This window comes from Mus caroli, unplaced genomic scaffold (assembly GCF_978045245.1).
Source record: "Mus caroli unplaced genomic scaffold, Mus_caroli_1 scaffold_20, whole genome shotgun sequence".
NCBI classification, from domain to species: domain Eukaryota; kingdom Metazoa; phylum Chordata; class Mammalia; order Rodentia; family Muridae; genus Mus; species Mus caroli.
This window is the reverse complement of record NW_028227275.1, coordinates 18893968-18916365: the sequence shown is the minus strand read 5'-3', so window position 1 is coordinate 18916365 and position 22398 is coordinate 18893968. Positions and strand designations below refer to the sequence as shown.

The window sequence follows — 22398 nt, the reverse complement described above, 5'->3', positions numbered from 1 at the left end:
ACCTTCTGGATATTATAAGGAGTCTTGGAAACCCCAAGTCTGTTGGGAGCCCCCAGACTCCTGTTTACATTTGTATTTAGATTTATAAAGAATCCTTCCACAACATAACAAGAAGTCCCAAATAGAAATATATTTTAGGGGACTGGAGTGATGGCTAGTCTTCCAGAGGTCCTGAGTTCAATTCCCAGAAACCACATGGTGGCTCACAACCATCTGTAAAGAGAGCTGATGCCTTCTTCTGGTGTGTCTCTCTGAAGAGAGCAACAGTGTACTTACATATGTAAGATAGATAAGTCTTTAACCAAAAAAGCTTTTTTAAAAAAAACATATTTTAATAGACTGAAAAATGGGAGGGGAGTCTCTAAAAGCAACCCCACTTTCAGAATGGTAACTGGTAAAGAGGTTGGGAAGAGAATCCCAAAGCACCGTGAAGAAGGATACTAGTCCTTGATCTGGCTGCAAAGTTTCCAGGAAGGTAGAACTTCAGAATCCTACATTAAGCCAGGGTCTTTGGAAAGAACCACTGTTCTCAGGTCGGTGGGACCGGTGTCTTTAGTAGAGGTGAACAGAAAGCCTCTCTGGTAAAAGGCATGTTTAGTTAAAGCCTACATAGCTCTCACATTCTAAGACCAAGAGAAAAGAATTAGAAGGCGAGCTGCCAAGAGTAGGCAGAAATAAAACACACACACACACGCACACGCACGCGCACGCGCACACACACACACACACACACACACGCACACACACACGCACACACACACACGCACACACACGCACACACACACACACGCACACACACGCACACACGCACACGCACACACGCACACGCACACGCACGCACACACACACACGCACACACACGCACACACACACATGCACACACACGCACACACACACACATGCACACACACACGCACACACGCACGCACACACACGCACACACACGCACACACACACACATGCACACACACACACGCACACACGCACGCACACACACGCACACACGCACACACACACACACACGCACACACACACACACACGCACACACACGCACACACACACACATGCACACACACGCACACACACACACATGCACACACACACACGCACACACGCACACACACACACGCACACACACGCACACACACACACATGCACACACACACACGCACACACGCACGCACACACACGCACACACGCACACACGCACGCACACACACGCACACACGCACACACACACACACACACACGCACACACACACACACACGCACACACACGCACACGCACACGCACGCACACACACACACACACACACACTTAATCCATAAGCACTAGAGATAACAGAATTGTCACATATAGATAGACTATAACCATGTGGAAAATATTCCAAAGGAAAAGGGCAAAAGCTCACAAAAGCTGGAGAGCAGGAAAACGAGCACAAGGGAGATTTGAAAAAAAAGAGTATGACACTCTTAGAAACAACAAGAAAAAGAAAGTGCATTTGAAAGTAAAACTCGGTAGTGGCTCAGATGTAGCTGAACGAGGAATCGGTGAATTGGAAGATACTCGTGGGAAATCACCCAGTGCAGCAGCACAGAGAGGCAGCAGAGGAAATGCTATGAGAAAGGTTAAGGATTTGGAAGGTGGATGGGAAGCCTAACACGTCGAAGTGGAGTTCCAGAGAGAGAGGGCTGAGGGAAGAGCATGGGGACTTTTTCTAAGATGAAGGCTGAGAACTATTTGGAACTAACTTGAATCTTCATATTCAAAAAGCACAGACTTTTTTTTTTTCCTTAAAGTTTCCAAAAGAGGCTTTGGCTATGGGGATGGTTCAGTGGATAAAAGTGCTTTCTGTGGAAATATGAAGGCCTGCGTTTAGATTTTTAGCACCTATGTAAAAGTTGGGTGTGGTGGCATATGTCTGTAATCCCGTCATGGGGCCGGTGGCATGCAGATCTCAAGTTTAGTAACTAGCTAGTCTAGCCAAATCTGTGGAATTCGGGTTTAGTAAGAGATGCTGTCTGATGATGGTGATGATGGTGGTGGTGGTGGTGGTGGTGGTGGTGGAGGAGGAGGAGGAGGAGGAGGAGGAAGGCATTTTATGGTGCTTCTATCCTCCATACACATGTATGAGTCACACTCATATAAACGTGCACACACCACACACCCTCAAAAAGATTCCCATTTCTTCGTGTGGCTGTGGAACTATAAAATACAAAGCAGGGCAGGGATAGAGAAGTAGAAAAAGGACAAGAGGCAGATCACCTATGAAGAAACGGCATTACTAGAAATAGGCACCCGAAGCAGGAGACAGCAGCTGGAAGACACGAGAAAATAACCTTCGGTCTGAAAAACATCTTTCCAGAACAGAGACACAATAAAGATATTTTTAGAGTAAGCAAAACCTGGGAGTGCACCAGCATCTGGCATCCAGTGAAGAACATCCAAACGGGGGGATACCAGGAAAAGGGGAAATAATCCCAGAAGGAATAAACCGTGAAAATGGCTGTAACTAAAACATGACTTTATATAGTAATAACGGCATTAATAATCACTGTACTGGGCAGGGTTAATAAGGAGCAAGACTAAAACACTCTCCCATGCTCAGAGGGCACAGACACCGTCAGAGCACACCAAGGGCCCTGCCTTGTTCCAGAAGGAGGTTAGGATAATTTTAGACTTTGCACAGTTAAAATGTATCATAAAATCGCAAACAAAACCACAAATAAAACAGAAGTAGAGGGTATTAACCCCAAATCAATAGGCAAAAATAAAAGATAAAAAACCACCAAGAACCTTTCTTATCTTCAATTTTTAAAAGCCCTTTAATAAATAAAACTTTTTTTTCATGACAAAGAATTACTATGTAGCTCAGGGTGGCCTCAAACTCAGGCCAATCCTCCTGCCTCAGCTTCCTGGGTGCTGAGATTGCAGGCATGCAAGCACCACCTCATCTAACTAGAGTGGCTCCAAAAAAAGAAGAAGAAGAAGAAGAAGAAGAAGAAGAAGAAGAAGAAGAAGAAGAAGAAGAAGAAGAAGAAGAAGAAGAAGAAGAAGAAGAAGAAGAAAGGAAGGAAGGAAGGAAGGAAGGAAGGAAGGAAGGAAGAAAGAAAGAAAGAAAGAAAGAAAGAAAGAAAGAAAGAAAGAAAGAAAGAAAGAAAGAAAGAAGAAAAGAAAAGAGCTTTAAACAAACAAACAAACAAGCATTGGAATGAACAAATACTAGAAACCAGCTCAGAGCCTAAACAGCCTCATGTTCCCACTCCACAGAGGCAGGCTGACTTCCGTAGAGACAATCAGGTGTGCTTAGACAGTTTTAAAACCCAAGCCAGAAGTACCTGCCACAGAAAAACACACTCCCACGTACATATAGACTACAAAAAGTGCAAAGCAAAGTGTGAAAAAAGTGCGCTTTGTGTGGTAGTTCTCTTTCACCACAGAGGCAGAGATGAGAGACTGCTAAGGGCGCCACTCTGACTCACGGCTTCAAAGGTTTCGCTGCTTGTCCTGTTGCTCCTGGGCATGCAGGAAGGGAGCCCATCATGGCGGCAACACAAAGTAGACTCAAACCATTCACGTATGGCTAAGACATGAAGAAGAGACAGGAAGGGGAGGAGACTGGGCATCCACCATCCGCTTTGGGGACATGCCCCAGTGACTGGATGACCTTCCGAAGGGTACACCTCTCAAAGTTGTCATTCTCTCCCAACAGTGCCGAGCGGCTAACGAAGCCCTTAACACTGGGGGCTTTAAGGGGCTTTGGACAACCACACTAGCTAGACTCTTAGGATGAATGTGTAATTAGGACGAATGATAGATTCACTCACCAAGAAAACATGTGAACTGTAAAGCTGCACCTAATAAATTCGCCCCGGCATATATCATACAAAATTTGACAAACTCAGAGAAGATGGACTACCACAGTAGGACGCTGCAAAATAAGTGTCTCGGTTACTACTAAGCAAAGCACGAAGAGGTTTATTAAAGATTATGATTCGAACCACGCACTAACAGGCTTGATTCGATGGCTGTATAGAGAACAGTGGTAGCACCTTTTACCCATGACCTACGACCCTGAGCCGATCTCTGGCCCTCGGTTTCCTCATCTGCACAGTGGGGACAGCTCTGCACAGTGTTTAAATCCAGGCTGAGGCCTCACTGGTGAGAAGGCTCCCTGCTATTTCACGCATCTTTAGCATAGGAAGCACTGCCAATTCGGCGCAAGCTGCCAATTGGAAATCACGTGTCGGGTTTTTGGCGATACTGGAATGTACCAAAAAATTGTGACTTGGAGCCCATAGCGTGCTGTTCCTTGTGTGGGCCCCTGCGATGGTTAAAATGAGAAGCAGCTTCCTGCTGAGATGGCTTTTACCCTCAGAACTGGTTTACAAGCAGGTGAAGGCAAAGTCCGGGAGCTCATGCTGAAATTCAGAAGGGGGCATGCTTGCTTTTGGCAGCTTCAAATCCTCACGTATTTAGAAAGCAGTAACGCCACCTGCTTCCGGGTCAGCAGGTCTTCAGAGGAGAAAGGATTTGTGAAGAAACCCCAAGAAAGGAAGGCTGAGTCAGAGGCCTCCAGAGCCCATGCTGGAGGGCTGCCACTGGTCACTAAGGCTCTCCTTTGCCTTGCAGAGGAGTTGGGGGACTGAGTAGGACACGGCCAGCCCATCACTTGAAAAATGGGGAGGAGAGACCTTCAAGGAAAGTGATGGGAGACAAGAACACAGGCTGACTTTCTGAATGGATGAGAAATTCAGGTTACTAAAAGTAGCCTTGCTGTTTGCGGCAGAGGCAATTTTAGTGTCTTAATTATATTACTATTTTTGAGTGGCTTTTTATAAAATAACTCTTCGTTACTTTGCAAAGATCAGGGTTTTTGTTGTAGTAGCTGTTGTTGTTAACATGCCTCTTAAAAATAAATTTAAAAAACAAATAAAACGACAACTAATTGTCAATAGCTTTGACCCTGAGAGTCCGGTGGCATCCTCTCATTACAGAGACCCTCCAGCTGCCTGTCCTCTGCCCAACCCTGGGAACTCTGTGCATCTCTGGATAACCTCTGACCTTCAGGGGTGCCTGTTTGTCTTATGAGTGACACTGGCTACTTGGGACCTTCCTAGTTTGGGTGTGTTTGTCCCTTTGAGGACAGTGTGTTGCTACAAACCCCTGAAGCCCTTCTGCCTCCAGCCAGTGGTAGCCCTGGGAGCCCCACAGTGAGATTCAGGCTGACTTTAGGGTGGTGTTGAAGAAGATGGCCCCACAAATAGGTCCGGCAACCTAAGTGTAACCCCAGAATCCACGGGAAGGTAGGAGAGACACAGCTCCTGAAAACTGACCTCTGACCTCCACGGTAATGTATGGTGGCATGCCCCGTCCACCATAATAATAAACAGTTTAATTAAAAAATCATTTTTTAAAACTACACATATTCCCATGACAGGAAGCTGACACTGATTCTGAGAGACGCATTTGTTGGAGGGATACATTTCATTGTTGTGCAATTATAAAAATAACACTGTTAAAATCCTCTGAGGTAATGGCAGTCACCTCTCTGAAAAATGGTACCAGCCACTTGACCTTTTACCCACTACTATTTGGTTCCTGTGGCTGCCGAGACAAATCACCCCGAACCTAATGGTTTAAAGCAGAACAAATTGATTATCTTACCATCGTGTGTATTAGATAGCTGATGTTGGTCTCACTGGGCCAAAATGAAGTGTTGGCAAGGTTGCTGCCTTCCAGGGATGCTAGGCAACGCTCCCCTGTCCCATTCTTCGGTAACACCTACATCATCACCAGTGCCAAGAAGGGAGGGCGAACCTTTCCTGCATGGGATTACTCTCTCCCTTCTTCTACCTCCTGTTTTCCAGTTTAATTGTGTGGGAGTGACCTCCCCATCAAAAGGTATTAACACGTTCATATCTGCAAAGTGCCTTCTGCCACGGGAGAAAACATTCGTGGTTTCTGGGGACCAGGGCACATGCCTTTTTGGGTGAGTGTTGTTCTCCCTTTCTCTGTGTGTGTGTGTGACTGGGGACAAGGAGGACATAGAGGCCTGGGTCTTTTGAGCTGGTTAGCAGAGTCTGTCGCCTGCCCTTGTTTGTGGCTGCCCAGAGCTGCAGAGCAGGAGGCATGCATGCAGCAAGGAGGTATTTCTGGAAAGCCTGCCACACTGCTGAGAGCTCTTCTTAGGGAAGTTTAAGAATGGGATAGAAAGGCCTGGCTCTGGCTCCAACAGGATCTTACAGTATTCAGCGTCAGGGGCTGAGCATGCTGTACCACAGTTGAAGATTCAGCATCTTTGGTCATTCTTCCATGATAGCGATGACAATAAGTCTCAGGGTTAAAGGTGACCCATTTAAGAAATACATTTTTTTTTTCCTTTTTAACAGAGAAGCCTTTAGAGGAAGTCCTTTTTGCTGTTTGAATTAGAAAGTATTGAAGTTCCTCTAGCTGGGTTTTAACAGCAGCAGCAGCAGGCTCTGCTGAAGGGGAATAGCCCCTTTCTTCCTTGGAACTGTTAAATCTAAATTGGTAAAGTTCAGATCCTGGGACGTGGGTGGCTGTACATGGAGTAGGGGCTCAGACGGCTGTTGAACTAAATAATCCCCAAGCTCGCTTTTTGCTTACAGCCTATGAATAAATAGAAAAAGATCGAAACGAGAAGCAATTTAGTGATAGCCATTAAAACTTAAGGCATCCATTTCCTTAAGCCATCATCTCCACTTCTTGGGGGGCCATCCTAGAGAAAAGCTGGTGTGTGTCTGTGAGGATAACATGTAGTGTGTCGACACCTGCAACGGGTGGAGACGAGAAACAATGTCAAGGCCACTCGGAAAATAAGGAAACGTGTATGGTATATCTGCACCAAACAACTTCTTTTAAAGAGATACATGCTACACTGACGAAATCAAGCCCAAAATTGTGTGTTTTGATATGTATATATATATATATATATACACACATATACACACACATATATATATATAGTTTATATAATATAGAATAGCTATCATCTATCTATTATCTATTCACCTATCATCTATCTATCTATCTATCTATCTATCTATCTATCTATCATCTGTCTGTCTACCAATCTATCTATCTATCATCTACCTATCTATAACACATTGATTACTATCAGGAAACAAACACCATACTGGAAAAACTGTTATTCTGAGAGTGACTAAGGCGAGCTTGTGGTAGTGAGCAGAGGTTGGGAAAGGTGGATTTTTACCTTCATTTATATTGTCTGACTTTTTTCCCCCAGTGAAACATATTTAAGTGTAATTAAATGAGAAACATCCTTAGCAGCAGAAAATGAAACTGGGCCTGGGCAAGTAGCTCCGCTGATAAAGCGCTTGCCACATAGGTTTGGGCATCTGGGTTAGAATTTTCAGAACCCACAGCAATGAGGTCTGTAGTGCCAGTTTTTGAGGTGGGGGCAGGGAGCAGGTAGATCCTTGGAGTTTATTGACCAGACAGCCTCACCAAACCAGTGAGTTCCGAGTTCAGTGAGAGGGCCTTTCTCAAAACTGAGTGAACACGGTGGCGAGCAAACGAAGAAGATACTTCATATTGACCCTCTGACCCCTGCAGGCTCAGTCAGACATGTGTGAGCACACCTGAACACACATGCACACATACAAACTGGTACGCCACTCTCACACACGCACAGAGAAACCCAATGTGACAGTTTAAGATAATATCAAAACAGTCGACCGAATCTATTAAAGTCTGAGTACCACTCTTGTGTGTATACTAGTGCTCATGTGTGTGGAGGTCCACATGTGTATGGACGTACACATGTGAGCATGCGTGTGGACATCAAAACAATCTCCAGTACTACTCCTCAGACACCGGGTAGCCTATGGTTGAGACGGAGTCTCTCAATGGCCCAAAGGGTCCTGCCCATCTCTGCCTTCCCAGCTCTGGGTGGACAAGCATGTCTGCCACGCCAGCCCTCTTTGCCTGAGTTCTGGGGATCAGGGTCAGAGCCTCATGCTTCACCAACTGGGCTATTCCCTAGTCCTAATATAGTATTATCAAAGCAATAACAACAACAACAAACACAACAGGACTGAAAGTTCAAACATATTTATTCCTGTTGTGTTTAAAGAATGTGTACATCTGTATACATTTAGACACAAGTCTTAACACAGCACATAAATCTGATGCATTCATACTCACACGGAACCTATTATTTATGACACCTGTCTACCCATAGCATGCATATGCATGCACCACAACCACACATATCTGCCTACGGTTATAATACCACAGGAAGTGCCGATTTACTGAAATCATACATAAATATCCTATTCTTCTTCATTGCTCTTATTATTTTTAATGGTATCTCCTACGTGATCATGATTAATCAGGTAATTGAATTCGGGTTGCCTTTTAAATAATTCAATTAGCTTCAGTAAATTAAAAAAGTTTCCTGACATAGTTGCAAAATTGAGAGAGAGAGAAAAAACCCCTCAAAAAACCCCAAACACTGCTCTACAATCTGCAACATCCTTTAAACGAAGCCCTCCAGAGTGTGAAGAGCCTGCTAAGGTTTTACCAAATGAATGCTCTTTGTGTAGAAAAACTGATCTAAATCGTAGTTTAAACTTTACAACCACTACAGTTTCTCCACCGGAGCCAACTCCTGCTGGAAACAAAGAGGGCAGAGGGGTTATCTCAGACCTAAGGGGATAGCCCTTAGACCGCTGCTGTAAAGGATTGCGCCAGATTGGTACCAACAGGAATCCCTCTCCAGACTCTATGAGACTGGAGATTGGGTGTTTAGTTCCACTGAGAAAAGGGGAAGCCACCGGGCTTTCCATTTGCCCAGGGAACGGTCCTGAAGACCCTCAATGGTCTGTGCGTGCACAGCCTTCTCTGGGGGCGATCAAGTCCTCCCCTCTCCCTGCGGGGAGGCAGCTATCCGCAGACCTCAATCACGCACCTGCCGGTTAGCAGATAAGCCCTCCATATGCGCAGGCACTCGCCCAGCTGTGGCGGAGGAGCGGTGAGCCTCCACTTCCCTCCCCCATCCCCGCAGAACAAAGGGCGGTCATTTTCTGCTCCTCCCAGAGTCAGAAGCACGCACACGCCTTCCATCACAATTAACTCCAGAATCCGAAACACAACACAGACCCACCCGCAACATGTGCAAAATCAATGCTGTCGATAGCCAGACCGAGGATACTGAAAAAGCAAAGCAAAACAAACCTATTCAAAGAGTAAATACTCCCGGTAACAGGGCTCCCGGTCAGACACACCACAAGGTCAACAAATCCAAGGCGACTTCAAGTACTAGATGCCTTATAAACCAAAGAGCTGGCTATTATCCCAGGGGTTGCAAAAGTAAACGCACTCTGGGATGGGCTAATAGATCTGTAGGATAATGGGTGGGCCTGCCCCTACCAGGACACTGACGCTACAGGTAAAGACATTCCTATTCAATTTTTAAAAATGTCAACTCCTGAGACATGCCTCTCAGAGAGCCTACAATCAGACAGAGAAAAAAGCAGAATTTAATATGGATACAGGGCAGATGAAAGAGTAAGAGGTCTAAATCAGAGATGCTGCCAAGGAGTTGGTAGGATGAGAGGCGGGGCAGGGATCCTGGCTGTCTTTATGTAAAACAACAGTGGCTTTACATCTTCAAGGCAGCCACGAAACAAAAGCTAAAGGAAATGGCCTATTAAGCTCCCACATGAGGGGTTTAGATTAGTCAAATGAGTTTTGACCTGAGTAACTGAGCTGTATTGCAGAATGACCACAGTGCTTCAGATGGTGCTCAGTGCGCAGCACATCCACACACTACAGGACTGGCCTTGTCCAGAGGCAAGAGGAGGTGGACCAGACGACCTCTCAAGGTCCTGATTTAAATACGTCTGTATAGTCAGCTCTTGGTTATCCGGCCCAAAGTAGAAGACAGTGACAAATCTTCCTAAGCTGAAGATAATAAAAGTTGTGGTTGCCTTTGGAATGTACGTTGGTACTTAAATTGGACGGTGCCTTTCTGATGCTCCAAGAATTCACAATGCCTTACAACAGCCACTGAGAAACCCTGACCTGGAGCTGGGAGGCTGCCCGATTTCTCCGTGTTGGCTCATCCCAATTCCTCCCATAACTCTTCCTCCTTTGCGAGAGCAACAGATGCGTCATGCAGAATGACACATCGCAGCTGCAGCTACTTCAGCAGCCGCCTGGAGAGAAACGGGTCAAGACCATGTATGATCTAGGCCTTGTTTGCAAAGGTAAGTCTACTTATGGACCCAGGCCGGTGGCAAGCTGGACATGGTGTAGTCACCCACTCTACAATGACTATGAATGACAGTCTAGTTTCTCAACCATAGAGGACACAAACATTCTTGAACTCAAGAGATGAGGTCTTAGGGGAGCAGGGCACAGCCATTGCTCAGGAAGAACAGGGGCAACTCCCTGTACTCCAAAGGATGTGTGAGATGGAGACACACAGAAGCCAAGTTTAATCTGGGGCTTGGGGAACCAGCCTGAACAATGGGTCTGTTGGTCACAAGCGCCTTTTGACCTGGTAATGACAAAGAGACCCTGAGACCCTCCCTGACACCAGACTTGTTTTTTTTTTTTTTTCTTTTCAAACAGGTTAGGACAAGCCTTAGGGGAGGGTGTGTGTGTGTGCCTTAGGGGAGGTTGTGTGTGTGTGTGTGTGTGTGTATGCTGGGAGAGAGAGAGAGAGAAGAGATTGAGATTTTCTGTAACCTGCTGGTTTTGCAGCTGGGTGATGAATCACGAGGAGGGTGATACAGCCTGGTACTACTGTGTCAGCATGCCTCGGAGAGGGCATCAAAGAGAGAGAATGAAAGACCAGAGAGGCCTTTGCATTTTCCTCCACAGGAGCATGCTTTGTTCTTCAAGGTCTTTTCACCCCTGTGGGGAACCTCAGGGGAAAGTGTGAGTGACCACAGGGCAGCAACCAAGGTCTCCTGAAGTGACCATGCAGAGGCAATACGAGGTGGGCCAGAGGATACAGCCGGTGTGGAATGGGAGCGGAAGATACAGAGGTCAGAGACAACCTCCCTGTGGAGGCAGAGAGATTATCCATGGGGGCTAAGGAGGGGTCCTGACAGCACCTGCCAGGTGTCCCGTGAGAGGAAAGAAGGGTGAAAGGACTCACAAACCTTAGGTTTTTCCATAGTAACTTGTGAGGAAATGAGCCACACAGAAGCCAAGTTTAATTGGGGGCTTGGGTAATCAGCCTGAACAATGGATCTGTTGGTCACAAGCGCCTTTTGACCTGGTGTCTTGGGTGAACAGAAAGCCTATTCCTGATGCTTAGGGGCGGGGATGGAAAGGAGGAGGGAGGCTTACTCTCCCATTTCCTCTGTCCTCAGCCCCCCAGGATTCATCTGGGAAGACTAGAGTCACCTATCAGGAGACAGGGCCAACCACAACATCTCAGAGATGGAGGGCTGGTGACGTGTGGTGCTGGGCATGGCTCTACTTCTCCCTGCTTCCAGGGACAGCTGAGCATTACAGGCTGAACACCAGTAAGCCGCCCCGCTCACCGTGGGAGAAACAGATCCGTGCTACCACCTGTATCTGCACTGTTTTATCATTTTCTGCTCTTTAAGCAGAACTGAACTGCCAGCTTGAGATGTGGCTATTTGATTAGAATTAGAAATTCAGTTCCTTGAGCTGGGCATGGTGAGGCATGTCTGGAAAGCCAGGATCAAGGTATCACATGCTTCAGGCCAGCCAGAGTACATAGCAAAAAAAAAAAAAAAAAAAAAAAAAAAAAAAAAAAAAAGCTGTGTCCAAAAAAATGTAGGGAAGAAGGAATTCAATTCCTTGACCATATCAGCCATACTTAAAATCTTAATTGTCACACATGCCTAATGAACACCACATAGGGAAAATACTAACTAGCTTCTAGAAGGTCTAGAACTAAGTGGCTCTCATCTTCTCAGGGTAGAATAAATAATTAAATAAATAGAGAAAATTCCCTTTAAAAATATCTTTTTTATGTAGCATTGCCATGGACCCTGAGTTCAGCCCTGGGAGGTGGGTAGGTAGGGCAGATCCAGTTAGTTCAATGCACCCATTTTACAGATGAGGAAGATAAAGCTGGACCACAAAGGTTAGCAACTATTGGGCTAAATATAGTTAAACTTAAAACCAGTTCTTCACTGTGAGTTGTGACACATTCCTGTAATCCCAGCTCTTGGGATGTGGAGATAAGAGGAATTAAAAAGCTATCCTCATCTATATAGCAAGTTCAAGACTAACTTGGGATAGATGAGACCCTTTCACAAAATGCTTAAAACCAATTCTTCCATTTCTAAGGCTGATGCTTTTACTGTTGCATATGACTGCTACAAATAATGTCACCCGTTAGATATTTTGTTCTACATTACCAAAAAATAGCAGGCTCCTAGAACTAGGCAGATGGCCCCTGCTTTGTTCTTATCACTGGTTTTTGAACTGGTGTCGAGACTCTGTGTAGTAAATGGGGTGACTCTAGGATGCTCTGAGGTTCAACTCCTGACCCATCCATTTACTGTGGATTTATGAAAGCCCGTTGCTGTCTTTTGTTTGGTTTTCCGAGGCAGTCTCACAGTGCTCCATCTCCAAGTGCTGGAATCCCAGGTGTGTAGCACAACACATGTGGTGCTGGGGACTGAATCCAGAGCTTCATGAATGTTGGACAAGCAGTTTACCAACTAAGCTACATTCCTTACCACCGCCACCTCCCTGCCCCACTCCGCTTTTGAGTTTTGTCTCCATCTCTAAATGGGGTGCTGGGATGTCAGAGGGATGAAGAAGGTGATGCATGTGAAATATGATGATAGAGCCTGGCACACAATGGTGCTCAATAAGTAACAACTATCCACGGTGACTGGCAGAACTCACAATGTGCTATCATGTATAGCCAAGTGAGGCTTCAGGACAAAGTGTTGCAGTGATCCCTTCCTTCCAGAGGATGTACGTGGATCTCAAGGTCACGCAACTGGGACGGTGCACACCAGGGCACCATCTCAAGCCATCTGAACTCCGAGTCTCTGCTTTTCCAGCTACGCAATAGTATTCTGTTTTGGAGGAGGAGCAGCAGGCTATATGCCTAGCCAGGAGAGGCTTAACTATCCCTCTTGATTTCCACCTTCGCTCTTCTTTGAAATGGGTAATTAACGTTTTCTTAGCCTTATGTAAAGTACCGTGGGAATCAGTGAGCACGCAGTAACCCCTTCTAACCGTGTAGAACCTCCCTGGGAAGAAAGTGATACCTGCACGGCCAAGGGAGCTGATGTGTGGCAAGAGGCAGCCTTGAGAAGCCTGCAGATAGCTTTCCTCTAAGCTGCCGTTTGCCCAGAGCCCCTACTTTGCAGAGGGCAAAGCCACGGCATCCCAGAACCACAGCTCTGCCAGCCGGGCTGGTGCTGACCACAGAAGACTGCAGACCCAAGCAAGAACAAGCATTGGCCACTGCGTTGTGGTTTGGAGTTACTGTCACACAACCGTATCGCTGCAAAGGCTGATTAATACGTCTGTCAGACTCAGGGTGGGAGGCACTTACCCCGCCACAACGATCTCGAAGTCCCCATCGTGGTCCACATCCGTCACTGCCACTCCATAGTTGAGCTGGGTGGGGTTGCTGTCATAGTCAGGGGGCAGGACTGAGTTGGTGACTGCAGTGAACATGGGCTCAGCCCTCTGGGATCCCCCAGTGAGAGGCAGAAGCCACAGGGGCGGCAGCAGGAGCAAAGCCATCCTGACCATCTGAAAGCAAAAGTTACAGACTTTACTGAAAGGTCCCAGAGCTGGGCAAATTCAGTCCCGGGAGGCCATGTTGGCATTCTCCCCTGTCTCAGCGATCATAGAACCACTGCTTTGTAAGTGTCCCATCTCTGTTATCGTAACCTGCCTCCATCCCGGTGGGCCACTGGCCCTGGTCTTTCTCCCCTCTTCTGTAGCACCCATCATTGCACCCCTTGCGATGGGATTTACTGCACCTCACACTTAGTTACTGGCTGTCACCCTCTGCTAGAGTACAAGATCCACTTTGCCATGGATATTTGTCTGGTTTGTTTACTTGATATGCATCAGGCTAAGAATATGTTAGGCAAGGAGCAGTCAAGATGTATTTGAGGAAGGGAGGGAGGAAGGAAGGAATGGAAGATGGAAGGAAGCATGCCCTATATACTCTGAAAGAATGAGGCAAATAACAGATTTCAATGCAGAGGTGGGGGGTGAAACCTTCCCCCACCCACAGGCCAGTGGGTCCAGAGCAACAACAAAGGTAGTGGGGGGTTGCTCTCCTGTGAGGCATACCCCAGAGGTGGCCTGGCAGGTTCTCCAAGACAAGATTCCTCCCAAGGGCTGTTGGTCATTGCTTCCAGACTAAGAGGCAGTCAGTCAAGGGATGCATTCCAGTGAGGTCTGGCGGCTAGTACATCATTCACTTGGAGAAATTAAACCGTTGTGTGTGTGTTTTATTATAAATTAATTATGTATAATGCATTGTATAATTCATTATTATATCTCTAACATAACTCAGGGTGTTGCCAAACAGCCGAAGACCCTGGGAGTCGATGGCACTCGCCCAGGAGACAGCTGAGAATGGCCGGGGAGGTGGCACTCCACCTGCTCGAAGTGAGAGCAAGAGAGCTTGGGAATGCTGAAGCTAGCTCCACTCTAAGACTCTGCCATAGGCAGAGAGAATTGGACCTCACAGAATGTCCCCGAGACTCTCGTGGAATTCCAGGAAGTCCGTGCAGGTCCAATCCGGCAGCAAAGCACTACCCCTCCTGCCTTCAGTAGGCAGCAGGCCTCCTCCTGCCAGAACTTGGCTGCTTGCTTGTCAGCGCATCTGGCAGCAGAGAACAAGGCTGAGCCGTACTGACATCTTAATGAGGGAAGAGCAAAGGAGATCTGAAGACTGTCTCCCCATATGGAGACAGATGCTCCTGCCAGAAAATGAGCTTGCGCTCCAGGTCAAGGACCCAGAGGCCAAAACGGGGGGTCCAGGCACTGCCTTTAGATCTGAACAGAATCTGAAGCCTCCTTGATGTCTTGCTGTAGAGAAATGCAGGGGCAGAGCTCCATCGGAGGGTAGCGGCCATGTAGGGTCCATCGTTAAAGGAGGTTCTTGTAGTGTGTTCAAAGTGTACATGTTGGTAGCCCATGTGCTCCCATGATACCATGATACCAAATGAGGTCATTCCAAATGAAGAGTCCTCTGGCTAAGACAAGTACATGCTCTCAGAGTTCTGCAGCTGAGCAGGACATTTCCCTGGCTAAGGAAACCCAGAACCATCTTTACAAGCAGGTGTGGGTGGATAAAGAGTATTTAATAGGCAGGGTGGACATGATGAAGTGTAGCAGGGATCTGAAGGTCACAAAGCTTTTTATTTTATTTTACTTTATTGATAGCATGACTTCTATTGAAGGGACAATAGTGAACTCCTACTTGAGAGCCAAATCCAATTGATTGGCAGCGGCTGGGATATGTGATCAGCTTACAGCACCAGCCATGAGAGCTGCCTCCTCGAAGCTCCTTGGCCCCTTTACAGCTGCCGTTTGGGTCACCGAGACAAGGGTCAGATCCTAGTAGGGTGACAGACGCCTAACTGGAAGAAGTTCTAAGAAAGGCAAAGTCATGTGATCTGGCCTCTTGATTTTTGCCTTTCCTCTGGTTGGGGGAGAAAGGGGAAGCATACCTGTGGGTTGACCTCAACTTTGTTTTGGTGATCTTGACAAGTTCGAATACCACTGGATTCCTGCTCTCTCCTTTGAAATAAAGGTTTGGGAAGAGACCTCTAAAAGGGCTTTCTAGCTCCAAGACTCTATGGTGGATGAAAGGAAGTTTTTAAAGGAGATATTCAGAAGTCTCCACCACGTGTCCACAAACGGCTTCTGCAAACCTCATACCAACCTGTATGGTTTTTCTCCTCTGAGGACATTAAATCCATTTAAAAGAAAACAACTTTCCAGAAGGGTCCTCGGTCCTCTATAGTATCTAAAGGGCCAGGGAAGGGAGCAGACTATTAATCACATAAATTTCCAAATTCTTGGGGTAGGCTGGGGGTCGGGCTTAGGGTTTGTGTTCCTTATGTCTAATTGTTCTGCCATGCCAAAGGTACCCCATACACCCCGTCCTGGGGTGCTCAGGGCCAGCTTTAGGAAGTGAGGTGGTTAATACTGGGTTATCTTGATGCCAGGTTAGGAAACAGTAACAGTGGGGAAGCTTATGAGAAGCTATGGTAACTGCATCTGCCCCTTTCAGGATGGAAGCTGCCACTGGCATGCTCCTCCTCCTGGCTACTCGGAGTGGTCCACGCATAGAGCACCAGAAGCATCATTTAGCAGCCGATTAGAGATGCAGACTGTTGGGTCTCACCCAAGACCCACTAAATTAGAATATCCATTCTAACACGATGCAGGCTAATTTGTATATACGTTAAAATTTAAGAAGCATTACACAACCTTGGCTGAACACTGAAAGCACATGAGGAGCTTCACAAAATTCTCAAGCCTCACAACGATTTCTTAGAGAAGACCCCAAGAGCACAGACGACAAAGGAAAGTCGGACAAGATGGGCTATATCAAAATGAGAAACTTTGGTGCGTCAAAGAACACTTGTCAAAGGACGAAAGTCAACCACATAATGAGTATAAGTGTTTGCCAACTATATATCTGATAGGGTATTGCCATCCATAGTGTATCAATAAAACACTCCTGCAGCAGTGCAGAGGAGGAGGAGGAGAAAAAGGAGGAGGAGAAGGAGGAGAAGGAGAGGAAGAGGAGGAAGAGAGGAAGAGAGGAAGAGGAAGAAGATGAGGAAGAGGAAGGGGAAGAGGAGGAGGAAGGGGAAGAAGAGGAAGAGAGGAGGAAAAGGAGGAAGGGGAAGAAGAGGAAGAGGAGGAGGAAGAGGAGGCAAAGAAAAGGGAAGAAAGAAAAAGAGAAAAAGAAAAAAGAAAGATCCTGATTCTAGGTGGGCAAAAGACCTGAATAGACATCCTCCAGAGATATGCAAATGGCCTACGAGAGCATGAAACCCCACTAATTATATACAAACGAAGATCAAAACCACAATGACATATTTCACTCGCATTGGTTGACTACAACAATAATAAAAACCCAGAGAATAACAGATGCTGGGGAGAATGGGGAAAGCCTGTGTGCTGCCAGGGGGAGGGAAAATGGTACAGTGCTGTGAGAAGACAGGGTGGCTGGTGGTTCTTCAAAAACCTCACACTAGAACTACGACGTGGTCTAGAAATTCCACTTCTGAGTGGGCACCCCGAAACTGAAAGAATAAGTAGGTTTTTAAAAACTTGATTGCATTCATGTCATGCTGGGGCATCTTTTTCTTCTGTGCAACCCCCTCTCCTGGCTTAGAAATAGTTGGCTCCTTTGCTGTGAGGATAGTCTCCATGTGACAAAAGGGCGTGTGTGGGTTAATGATCTCTGAAGGTCTGGTGGCTCACCTTGGGTGTTTTGTTCAACCCAGATGTGTTGTGTGGCTAGAGAATCTACATCTAAACTCTTTCAAGTTTGGCCTTTTAAAAGAATGTGTAGGAAAACTCAGCACTCTGTTGGGGGGGGGGGCATCAGACCCACCCCTAAGCCATTGCCTGGCCAGCACACACCTACTTCACCACAGAAACTCTGGATGGCCCTCATCGTTTTTTCAAAGAGTGATCTTTCAGACAGTTGGTGACATTGGAATATGCACACCCCTGATGGTCTGGGCTGTTTGACAGGTCTTCCTAAATGGAACACAAAGACGTGGGCCTCTTGACGTGTATAACTTTGTCGAGTTTTTCTACCTCAAGAGAGTAATGAACTCTCACAGTTCACCCCAGGCTTCTTGATGGAAGAGCAAGAGCAAGGGCTTCTGGGAGAATCCAGGAGAAACAGATATCTACACACCTATGCCCAGGGCAGCAGTAGTAAACAGGCTGGCCAAAAGATGAAAGTCACCCAAGTGTCTGTGGATGTATAAACAGAGCATGGCACACATGAAACATATTCAGCCATGGCAAGAACAGAAATTCTGGCCGACACCACAATGTGGACAAATCCTGAAGACACGTTAGCAGGTAAAGTAAGGAAGTTAGTCACAGGAGAACAGACGCTCTGCAACTCCATCTGTATGAGGTCCTGGGAGTAGTCTGTACCCACACAGACAGGAAATAGCATGTGTTTTCCAGAGGCTGCGGAGAACCGCCGTGGGATCTGGTACTTGATGACTGTAGCTTCGGATGGGAAGATGAATTAACTTCTACAAATGGATGGTGTAGACGTTTGGCTTTGGATTTTTTGGTTGTGCTTAAATAGTAACTTTTATGCAGTGGGTATTTGACCACAATTTAGAAAGTGCAGACTCATGAATCTTATCTGAAGACCATCAGACTTAATTGGCCTAGGCTGGAACCTGGGCATAGGGGTTTTCAAAGTTTCCGTGTGATTTCAATAGGCTGTAAAGCTTGGGAAACACTGCTCCACACCAGTGCTTCAGCCTCTCAGGCTTTAATGTGCCCATGAATCATCCTGTGGTCTTGTTTAAATGCAGATTCTGGTTCAATAACTCTGCCAGGGCGCCCAAGATTCTGTATTTCTAACAGGCTCCCCAGCGGCATAGAGCCTTGCTTTCCGACGACGTGTAGTTTATAGAGCAGCACCATGGCTGCCGCTCCTAGAGTCGTGAAACCAAGCAATATACTCCACTGAAGGTCTGGGCTTCATTCAAGAACCTTCTCCTTTGCCTCTAGATCTGAGGAGTGGAATCAGCCACAGGGTGGGGCAATCCCCAGCTTGGTTCATCTTTAGATACTCAAAGCACCAGCTGTCTTCAGCCCACGGTAAAATTACCACAACTGGTAAGGACTGGGAAGAGTCCCAACTCTGATGTCTGCATAGAGGTAAGGAGAGGTGAAGGGGTCAGATCAAGGAAGTGGGAGTCAAGTCAAGGAGACCCAAGGAAGATGCCATCAAAAGGCAGGACCCACGGAAAATGGAGGTAGGTGAAGGCAGGGATACATGCCAGTTGTGTTCCCAGAATCCATCACTGGAGATATGCTATTAATATTATTAAGTGGAGGAAAGGCGGAAGGAATATGTCCACGTGGTAATATGAATCAGCAGAAACGGCTTGCAGCTTGTCATAGGTGTCTAAAAGCTGTTCTTTCTCTAAAGCAACACTTCTCAAACTGCAATGTGCTTGACAATCGCCCGAGGGTCTGTGCTAATACAGGCTCTAATCTAGGTGGTCTGCATGTCTAACAAACTGTCAGGCAATGGCCAGGCCGCTGCTCTACAGACCTCACCTCCAGCAAGAGGGTTGCCAGCTAGTGACGTCCAACCGCTGCTGCCCAGAGGAATCACCTCTGTCCCTGGGAGCACTGTGGTAAAGCCCGTGCTTCTCGGTGTGATTTCATTGGTCCTGGGTCATGATGCTGTATCTTCTTAGGAGCTGTCCAGCTGATGCTGACGGGCAGTTCAGGATGAAAAAACACTGCCCCAGACTCATGGTCCCCTGATGAGAGTGTTCACTGCGATCTGATTTGAAGTGAAAAATGTTTCTCCTCCTGAAATTCATCATTGACTTGTTGAAGTCTATGAAGAAAATCCATTTAGCTGAAGAGTGTCAACGGAGGCAGAAGATATGAAGTTTGGGGGAGAAAGCAGAGCAGGCTTCTACTGCCTGAGCCAGAAGGGTGGGAGCGGCCAGAGTGACCTCACATTCGATACGACTTGCTCAGGAGTCTCCTGTCACACTATTGTGAACATCTGAATCCTTGGGGAAAGGGTTCAAAATCAAAACTAGAATGGGATGAAGGGGTAGAAAGCGTGTTTTGTTTTCTTGGATGTTTGGATGTCAATCATTTGCTAGGCGTTATTACTTTACTGTGCCTGGCAGTCACTAGCAGCAATATTCACATGGTTCAGAGGGTATTACAGAGTGTGTGCTGTACACAGCGCTAGACCTCTGGTACGGAGCAAGAAGAACATCTGCTAGAGATGTATGAGTTCCACAAACTAAAGATGAACCAAGCCCAGCGTTTGCCCTCACGGAGCAAACCAGCAGCGACTGAAGTATGACACCCTGTGTCACGGCCATGTAAAACTCTGCAGGGGCAGAGCACACCAGAGGAGGGGGTGCTAAACGCCAAGGTATAGCCCCTTGGCAGAGGGGCACTGGGCCAGAGTACATGGCATCTCCGTAAGAAATGAAGAGCTCCGCAGGGTTGTTGTGGGGCCAAGGATGAGAAAGGTCTCTCTGAAGACGGTGTGGTGGCTGGACCTTGTGTTCCTGGGAAGAACTGTAGCATCATAATGACTTCCTTAAAATGCTCCATAAGCGAACTTTTCAACAATCCTCAGCAAGAAGTTGAGAGGGACCCCAAAGCCTGGCGTCAGCGACCTGCATCTGGACCCGAAGGCCCAGCACAGACCAGCACGCGACCTTGGCGTGTTCTTCCACCTTGCTGATCTTGAATGTCCTTGTCTGTAACGTGGGATCACCTGAGCCACGGTGAGGAAGGTTAAGCGAGCCCTAGGGGAAGGCCTGGCAGGGGGCCAGACGGAAAGCAGCTTGGTGGCCCATAGCAAAGGTGGAGTCAGTCTTCAGATACTGGCTCCTGGTCACATGCAGGAAAAAAAAAAATATATCGGTTTTCTCAGTTTTCTGTGGCCTCCAGACTTTCCCGAATTGGGTCTGAGAACTGGTATCCAAGCAACCCGGCTTCTCTGCTGTGGGGTCAGGCAGCTGTGGGAGAGGCTTCCAAGGGCAATTTCCAGGGCACTCAGTTCTTCTGCAATTATCCAAAGTGCAAGGACACACCCCACGCTCTCACAAAAGCAAGAGGACCAAATGTTGGAAACAGGCAGAGAAAACAGACCCTCTCAGACCCTTGTCAGACAGCTGAGATGAGGAGGAGAGAGGCATGGCAGCTGTAGGAACATTCTGCCCCTCACGGCCTGGGCCATCAGATCCTCAGAGACCCACAAAAGAGCTCTGGGGATGCAAGCACCACTGAAGAAGAGCTGACGGAGCAGCCCTGGCTCAGTCACCCCAGCCACACTTCCTGCAGACCTAAAATGAACCTGGCCTTGAGCGAGGTACTGCGGGTGGGGGGTCCTGAGGACAAGGTCACCCACCATTTGCTGTGTGGGGTGTGGGGTGCTGTGGAGGGGAACCACAAAGAGACCTGAGTGATTCCCTTGGGGAGCTGGGCTCACTTCCCAGAGCGGGGCTGCTGTGGCTGGGTTTCAGAGGGTGGAAGAAGTGAGCTGAACAGGGAGAGGCTGAGGAGGAGGGAAGGACACGCAGTGCAGGCAGCAGACATCTGCAAAGGTCAGGGGGACCCAGCTGTCACCCTGACCTGCCCTCGGCTGCCTGGACCACAGTGTGGGAGGTGGTACTCAGTCTCCACTCCTGGATCTCATCTGGAGGCTCTGTCTTTAGAGACACGGTCTTCGAGTGGAATTCCACTGTCTAGGAACATTTTGAGTCGTCAAACCAGGGAAGCCGTTGCTAGTGGCATCCTGTGGGTAGAGGCCAGAGATACAGCTGAATGTCCTTCAGAGCACAGGATAGACTCCAGGACAGTGGCATCTATAAATGTCAATTGCAGTGAGGCCGAGAAAGGCCACACTAGAACAGTGCCCCATCCCCCATCACCCTGGGAACTTTGGAAGACTCTGCCTGGGGACTCCTCTGGACAACTTGGTCCCTGTAGAGACAACTTGCCTTGTACTGAGCATAACCAAGCAAGATAGTCTGCTCTACAAAAGGAGCTGCAGTAGGCCAGAACAGGGCACTAACAAGGCACCACCTGCCAAAGAGTTGCCTAGGTGACCGCAGGGGCATTTCATTCTATCTGATGGAGTCCTGCCTCTAGCCTCCATTGGTCCCCAGCTGAGTAGAGAAGTAAGATGTTTTTCACTGAAATCCTCCAAAACCAACACAGCCATTCAGGCTTCAATTCTGGTGTCCCTGTTTTTCTTGTTTCATCATTCTTCATGACCTCTAGGTCTTGGGTCAAGGGTCAAGTCTCTTTGTGGATCCCTCCAGTGTCCTCAGCATCTCCATCCTGTCTGATGGGCATTTCTCCCCTGCATCTTCCATTCCTGCTAACTCCTCTCCTCTTACTCAACCCCCTGCTTCCCTCTCTGTCTCAGAGCTGATAGCAGATTGTCCTGTACAATTGTCCTGAACAAAAGTGGGCAGTAATGTGATGACATTATATACCTAACTCTGGCCATACTGGTGTTACTGCCCTCCATGTGGGCGACTCATTTAATCCCCATTAGAAGCCTGGGAGGTGGTGTTCCCATTTTACAGATGCAGAAACTTGAGCACAGAGGACTTAAGTAACTTGACCAAGGTTATGTACTCCTACACAGTGAGCT

General features: G+C 47.3%; 1 protein-coding gene across 1 annotated transcript in view; it reads right to left on the bottom strand.

Annotated features, from left to right (window-relative positions):
* Window positions 1–22398, bottom strand: part of Crtac1 (cartilage acidic protein 1) — a 145172-nt gene that overhangs the window by 113747 nt on the left and 9027 nt on the right. Inside the window, exon 2 of the mRNA XM_021151716.2 lies at window positions 13555–13757. Coding sequence (XP_021007375.1) covers window positions 13555–13757 — 203 coding nt within the window. The remainder of the gene's footprint in view (window positions 1–13554; window positions 13758–22398) is intronic.